The sequence below is a fragment of the Onychostoma macrolepis genome, chromosome 20 (assembly GCF_012432095.1).
Source record: "Onychostoma macrolepis isolate SWU-2019 chromosome 20, ASM1243209v1, whole genome shotgun sequence".
Taxonomy (NCBI): Eukaryota; Metazoa; Chordata; class Actinopteri; order Cypriniformes; family Cyprinidae; genus Onychostoma; species Onychostoma macrolepis.
In genome coordinates, this window is record NC_081174.1 from 16,557,943 (window position 1) to 16,564,532 (window position 6,590).

The 6,590-nt window shown below is 38.5% G+C and overlaps 1 protein-coding gene across 1 annotated transcript; it reads right to left on the minus strand.

The window, feature by feature from the left end:
* Positions 1-424: 424 nt before the first annotated feature.
* chst14 (carbohydrate (N-acetylgalactosamine 4-0) sulfotransferase 14) lies at positions 425-4,997 on the minus strand. The gene is made up of 2 exons (XM_058756225.1): positions 4,135-4,997; positions 425-2,431 (listed from the first exon to the last, which is right to left on the minus strand). The coding sequence occupies exons 1-2, from the start codon at positions 4,405-4,407 to the stop codon at positions 1,604-1,606; spliced, it is 1,101 nt and encodes a 366-aa protein (XP_058612208.1). The 5' UTR covers positions 4,408-4,997; the 3' UTR covers positions 425-1,603.
* Between the last annotated feature and the right edge of the window lie 1,593 nt (positions 4,998-6,590).

Genomic DNA, 6,590 nt, shown 5'->3' on the forward strand with positions numbered 1-6,590 from the left:
ATTTTGAATGTTTCTCATGTTTCTTTTTAACTTGCATTTTAATTAGTGATACTTGCTAAGCTGTGGTCATCAATGGCAAGTATAACATTGGTATGTAACTCATTCTACACTATTTGCTACATGAATGAGGGGGTTTACTGACGTGTGCTATTGTCAAACGACTGTTTTGTTAGCCATCAAAAAAAAAAAAAACTCAGCCATAAGTGGAATAACCAGTAAAAATATATAATATATGAGTTCTCAGCTCTTGACTTGCAAGCAGCTACCCACAACACCCTAATGAGCTGTTCACTAATGAGCTGTTCACTAATGAGCTGTTTACATGGAAAATGGAAAAATGCGTTGTGTGTGAACGGCCCTTAACTGCTTGGCAATGCATTAGAAACCACTCAGAACCCAACGACCAATACACCCTCTCAGCAAACACAGAACATTTCCTAACTTCACGTTTTCTCATTCTGGTAATATTCTCTGTTGGTTATTTTTCTAACAAAAATTAACATTCCCAGAGTGTTATGAGAACCAAAAACTGTTAGCTGGGCTGATAACCAATCATAACATCCCACAATCTAATCATAACCTCTGATTAGAAATGCTCTGAAAAGTGAATCAACAATATTGTTGATCTTCTTTGCTATTCTTATACACAACGATTTTTAATACTTTATGGATGTAGTTATCGTTGTAGTTCTTGATGTGAACAGCCCCTAAATTGATTTCCTGGTATCCCTGTGTATTATCCAGACTGACCTTTTGGGCGTCATATGAGCTTTCACATCTCCCACTTTTTCTCGTTTTTCGGTAGGATTTAAATCACCATTATGCTTGTGTTACTGGCTTTCTTTAATATAAATATTATGTTCAGACCAAGAAAAAACATTATCCGAAGAAATCCAGCTTGTGGATTTCAAAGATTTTTTTTATTTCCTCATTGTACAGTACTTCTGCTTTTGGATGTGAAACTGCATTCCTCGTAATCTCTTAAGGGATTCAACTCAGAGTCTCATCTTTTCAGAGGAAGTGGCAGATGGGGAAGGGTTCAAGTTTGTGGTCAGAAATATTTGTTTTGTTCGGATGAAACTCAACACGCTCGCAACACAATTCAGTAGATACAGATCCAGCCTCAAATGCTACTTAGAGACTCATTTTCTCTCTATGGGTTTCACACTTCATTTTGTAAAAGGATTAATCAGCAACATCATAAGGGTGACCGCAGAGGTAATGATTATCCAAATAACCAAAAAGAAAAACACTGGAACCTTTAATACTGCAATGACAAGTGAAAAAATGGTGGAAGCTTGTGCTTACTAATATAAAACTCTCACAATAGTCTTGCGCACAGCACAATGTTCTTCATTTTATGCCCGTTAACATGGACACCCTACTGCATCTCATGAATAAAAATAGCTGATCGAGTATTTCCAGTTTTAAATAGTGGTTTGAACTTAAATAGCTCTCAAATACACTGTACTGAGGCTTATATTCAAATATATTTTCGATTCTGTACAGGTAAAAAAAAAAAAAAACTGTTAAAGTATTAAAATATTAACATATTGAACGATTATAGACAGTCTCACAAAGCTGGTATAAACCAATGCCTTTGTTAATGCCTGCAGTATTCAGTGGTTGTGTTGGGTAAAGGATAACCGAACAGAGAGAAGTCCAAAATATACTTGGGCAGGAGCTCTTTGAGAAACTTCTGTGGGACAGTGCATAAGTAATAATGCAGCGTTTCTTTGGTAACGGGTTTGTACCATGTTTGGCGTTCAGGGAAGCGTACGTGTTGCGGCGCTCCGACACGCTCCAGCACGTAAGCGGCGTCGCTCTCCAGCCTCTCGTACGAGCCTATGAAGTCATATCCTATGGCGCAGGGTTGGCACAGGTTGTAGATGGGCATCCAGTGTTCGTTCATTCGCTCCGGGTCTTCGTCGAGCAAATAACGCACAAACTCGGTGAACGTCACGTCGTTCCCTGCTATTTTTTTATCCTTTGCGTAGCCTTTTCTATAGCGGCGTATGATCTCCGCACCGTATTTTCGCTGATACGCCTCAATTTCGCCAAACTTGTTGCGATAGGCTGAAAGCAAGCGTGCCATCGGCTCTCGCACGAACATGAATTTAAAATAATGCCGTAGTCGATGGCGAATCTCTTCGGGCGGAAAGTCAGAAAGAAAGACCAAATCAGCGCGATGGTCCATCTTCACTTTGACATCCACGTTGGCTAGCGCGCCACTCAGCACCTTCAGCACTCGTTTCCAGTTGGAACAGGCCACTTTGGGGATGTAGCAGTAGAGGAAGCGATGCTCGTCGTTCACCAGTATGTGCTGGAGGAGACTCTTCCTCTGCAGCGGACTGAGAGACCACACGCTGTGAGGCATGTTCTTCTGACCACACATCGATCTTATGGTGCGATTGCGGATCTCTTGTACAATCTGGGGGAAAGATGCATATATGACTTTAGAACGATATACAGTCAAACCAAAATTTCAGACACCTTCAACATTTCTCACATTATCACAGTTTAATCGCTATAGAAAATGGTAATAAAATATGACAAGAACTCAAGAGTTAAACTGTGTCCGAACAAATTCATTGATTGATGATTAGTTGATTTGGATGATGGCTTGTAATGCTTTAAGACTTGAAAACTGCTATGGGGGAAAAATTCTGTCCACTGAAAGTGGGTGGACACTGTTGCAAATCTGACCCCTGCATGGGTGCAACTGACCAATCAGAATCAAATATTTCAGAGAAACCTGTAAAAATGGAAATATGGTGTACCAAAATATTCTTAAAGTGACTTTACTAAAAAGGTCTCTAAATAGAATTTTCTCCTAATGTACACTACCAAAAAAAATATTTACATATAAAAATAGCAAACAATGTTTAGCTAGCACAATTTCTATAAACATCTCTCCATCAACCCAAAAGCAGATGAAACATTAAAATGTTTTATTAACAACACAACAGAACATTTTCTCTGGACATTCCACTGGATGTCCAAACATCATGTGAACTGCACTTAAAACTAATTTGTCAGTCATTTTCAGGATACATACATAAGAAGAAAACATTCAAATATTGCAAAATATACAAATACATACACTAAAGACTTGTCGGCATAAGAGCGTGTTCACTTCACATATTCAGTTGTCATTTTGCAAAAAAAAAATATATATATATACCTACTGAATATGAACTGTGTAATAACTTTACAATAATTCCTGGTTACTATAAGCAACACCAAAATCTAATCAGAGAAGGTAGCTGAACTGTCATGTGATTGTACTCTTCTGTCAAGAGCACAGCAGGGATCTTAACTTGAAAGAATTGGCCCCAAGTTTCATATTTCATATCTTGCCTTGAAGGTAAGCAGCTGTTTAATATTTTCTGGAATGAAATATGGAGTTTCTCTGTTCCATCAAAGATGCTTTCCACATACCAACTTTAAGTAAATCCATAGATCCTCCAGTGGAGTCATATTAGGACAGTACAATAATCCCATTTTACGCTTTAAAATACACAAACAGTACAGAAAGAAAGTGTAATAGCAGACAATAAGATGTTGAGAAGTTTAACAAACCAAATGAGAGGATTAACATTGACTAGAGTGTCTTGAAGTGTCTTTTTATTAATTTTTTCCCCCATAAATTGTTCTATCTTTTCTGTCCAGGTATTCAGAGTTGTGCACTAGCTGGGCAAACAACATATCAACATACTCCTTTGACGTTTTAAAAGTGTATTTATCGTTTCCTATAAAACCTACCAAACTTATTTGTATTAAATGCCTCGCTTGAAACACGAGTTTGTGCATTATTTGTGTAAAATAATCACTTTGTTTTAGATTTAAAGTTATTCAAGGCAACGCCGTTTAAACATTAATACGTGTGGCTAAATTGTCCAAGTAATAATTGGGGACACTGTATTGAACTGAATTGTGGACCTCCCCAGATGCTCTCTATGTAGGAAGCCCGAGTTCTCGTGAAAATCCATTGCTGTTCAGACTCGCGAAACTCAAAGAAAGTCTGATGACTTCAAGCAAACATATCAAAATATTTATGAGTTTCTCAAAAAAAGTCACAGTTTATTCACAATCTAGCGAACCTGTGTCTCTATTCGACTAACGTTGCCTTACCTGAGACTCCACGTCCACAGCCGCGTCGCTGTTCCTCGGTCGGTACTCCACTTTCTTCCCGTTGGCGCGAGGCGGCGGAGTCTGCACGCTGTTCAGCATTCCCTTCTCTATCATGAGCAACAGGCCTCCGGATGCCACGATCACGGCGAACGTCAGCACCGACGGAACGACGGCGGAGTGTCGGCGAACGGTGGTCGCGCTCACTGGCGGTCTGAAGTGGATCAGGGATCCGCTCGCCCGTTTAATCCCGCACTCCTTCTTTCGAGCCGGCATAGTGAATCACATGCGTACAAGTCAGCCCGGTTACTGAGGCTCAGTGACTTAAAATACCGACAGATCAAAACACGTCCATCGCTTCAGTGAAGCAGCCAACCAACTTCTGATTTCACTGCTTTCTGTGAAAAGAAAGGGAAAAAAAGCCTTCTAAGAGAGCATGATGGGAAATGAAGTATTGAGCAATGGGGGTGGGGAGACAGATTTCTGGGGAAACTTCAGTCATAGCTTCCCTGCTCGTGATTGATGCAGGACACTAATCGCTTAAAAATTACACAGATGCATTAATCAAGGCGCTAACTAGTTCCAGCATCTCCGTTGTGAGTTGCTTTGTAAACTGAACAAAAAGCAGCTGGAATTACCAGCTTTTGTAAATTTACATATGTAACGTTAAACGAAAAGTGAAATAAGAGGGGAAAAAATGCACTCAAAAAGTGTGCTGCTGCATTATGAATATAGAAAGGTACTAATATGTTCTTTAGTCGCACAGCCTCTCGTGCCTTATCGCTCCTATAAAACGGTTGCTAATTATTGAAAATAATTGGGGGGGTTGTTTAATAAAAACGTAGTTTTCAAAGACCGCTCTCAAGCTGGACGATGGGGCGGGGCGACACATTAAGGTGGGGCGACACGTGTCGCTCCGCCCACCTTCAATTTCATTGGTTTGTAATACAGCAGAGCGACGTTTGCGCACGAGCATTCTTTTATATACGTTTTTATGAATGATCTACGCTGTTTGACTGTACTTCAGAAATATTAAGTGCTAACAACAGCGATTTTAGTTAGAATCAATTAGCAAATGTGTGGGTTTTTTTATTTATTTATAGCGAATTAGTTAGATTAAGTTCCTATCATATGCTTGGTGGCGGGATCTCCGAGTGCTTCGGGCAGAACAGAGCTGTGTAATATGAGCGGCTCAGGAATTCAGTCTGGGGAACAAATTCTTAATTCGTGGCCATAATATAGTCCTACAAGCCCGTAGGCAGGGGGGGTTCGGGTGGTTCGAACGAACCCCCCCTCACTGCCAAAGGTCCAGAATTTAAGTCGGGTTTTTTTTTTTTTTCATGTGATTATTGTCATCATTGTTTTAATCAATGCTTGTGACAAATATTCTGGGTTGCTGTTTCAAATTAATATGATACATTATTGTAGCTGGACGTATGTGTGTGTGCCGCGCGTGCAGTTCAGAGAGAGTTCTCGCAATACACTTTTCAAAGCAACGGTGAAGAAGCATCGCCTCTGAATGATGGGGGTATATATATATATATATATATATATATATATATATATATATATATATATATATATATATATATTAATTAAAAGGATTTCTATATTTTATCCACTCAATAGTCTACAATATAATAGCCATATAAACGTAGCGTAATTATAATAATAAAACATAGTGGGATATTCAGTGATATTGGCTGTGCAATATCGACTTTTGTGATTGGCCAAGACCGGCAGACTGGAGCCAATGGAAATGCTTCTCCTTCGGTGCGCCTTATTCCTCTGAGAACTTCAAAGCAGACCGCTTGAGGTAAATTATCTGGAAGAATACAGAGGTAAAAATTCAAAATGTGGAGGTTTGTTTTATAATATATGATAGACTGAGAGTTAAGTAACACAACTAAGGGATCTGTTCAACTGAATATTATCACGATTTCAAATGTTACATTGCATTTATAGTTTAATAAACAAGTAGCCTAATATGTAGTCACTTACCATTTAGACGCAATATTGACGTTTTTGTTCTATTTCACCAACGAAAAAAGTTACAGAAGAAAAGCAACACTCAGCACGGTGTTTGTTATTGAATGATTCATCATTTTGAACGAATCGTTTTAATGAATGACTCTATTAATGAATTAAGACGGTCACTTGCCGCCACCTATTGGCGGTTTAGTTTCATGTTTAAAAGTAGGCTATCGTCGTCGTCGTTGTTGTTGTTGTCGTTGTTTTTACATTTGTTTAAACATCAATCTCATAAATTATTTATTACAGTTGTAATCTTGCAGTGTAAATTATTTAATTTGATTGATAACAGCCCTTATTATTAAAACTGAATTTGATCAAATGTAAGAATTTGACATGAAAGATAAAGCTTAAAAAGATAAAGTAGCCTAGAAATAAATAATTTTTAACCTTTAATATTAGAATGATGTACCAACTGGGGTTCCTTA

Excerpts from the sequence above, each read along its gene's own strand:
- chst14 (XM_058756225.1), bottom strand. The coding sequence starts at position 4,407 with ATGCCGGCTCGAAAGAAGGAGTGCGGGATTAAACGGGCGAGCGGATCC. Across the intron at positions 2,432-4,134 it reads CTGTGGACGTGGAGTCTCAG|ATTGTACAAGAGATCCGCAA; the intron begins GTAAGGCAACGT and ends TCTTTCCCCCAG.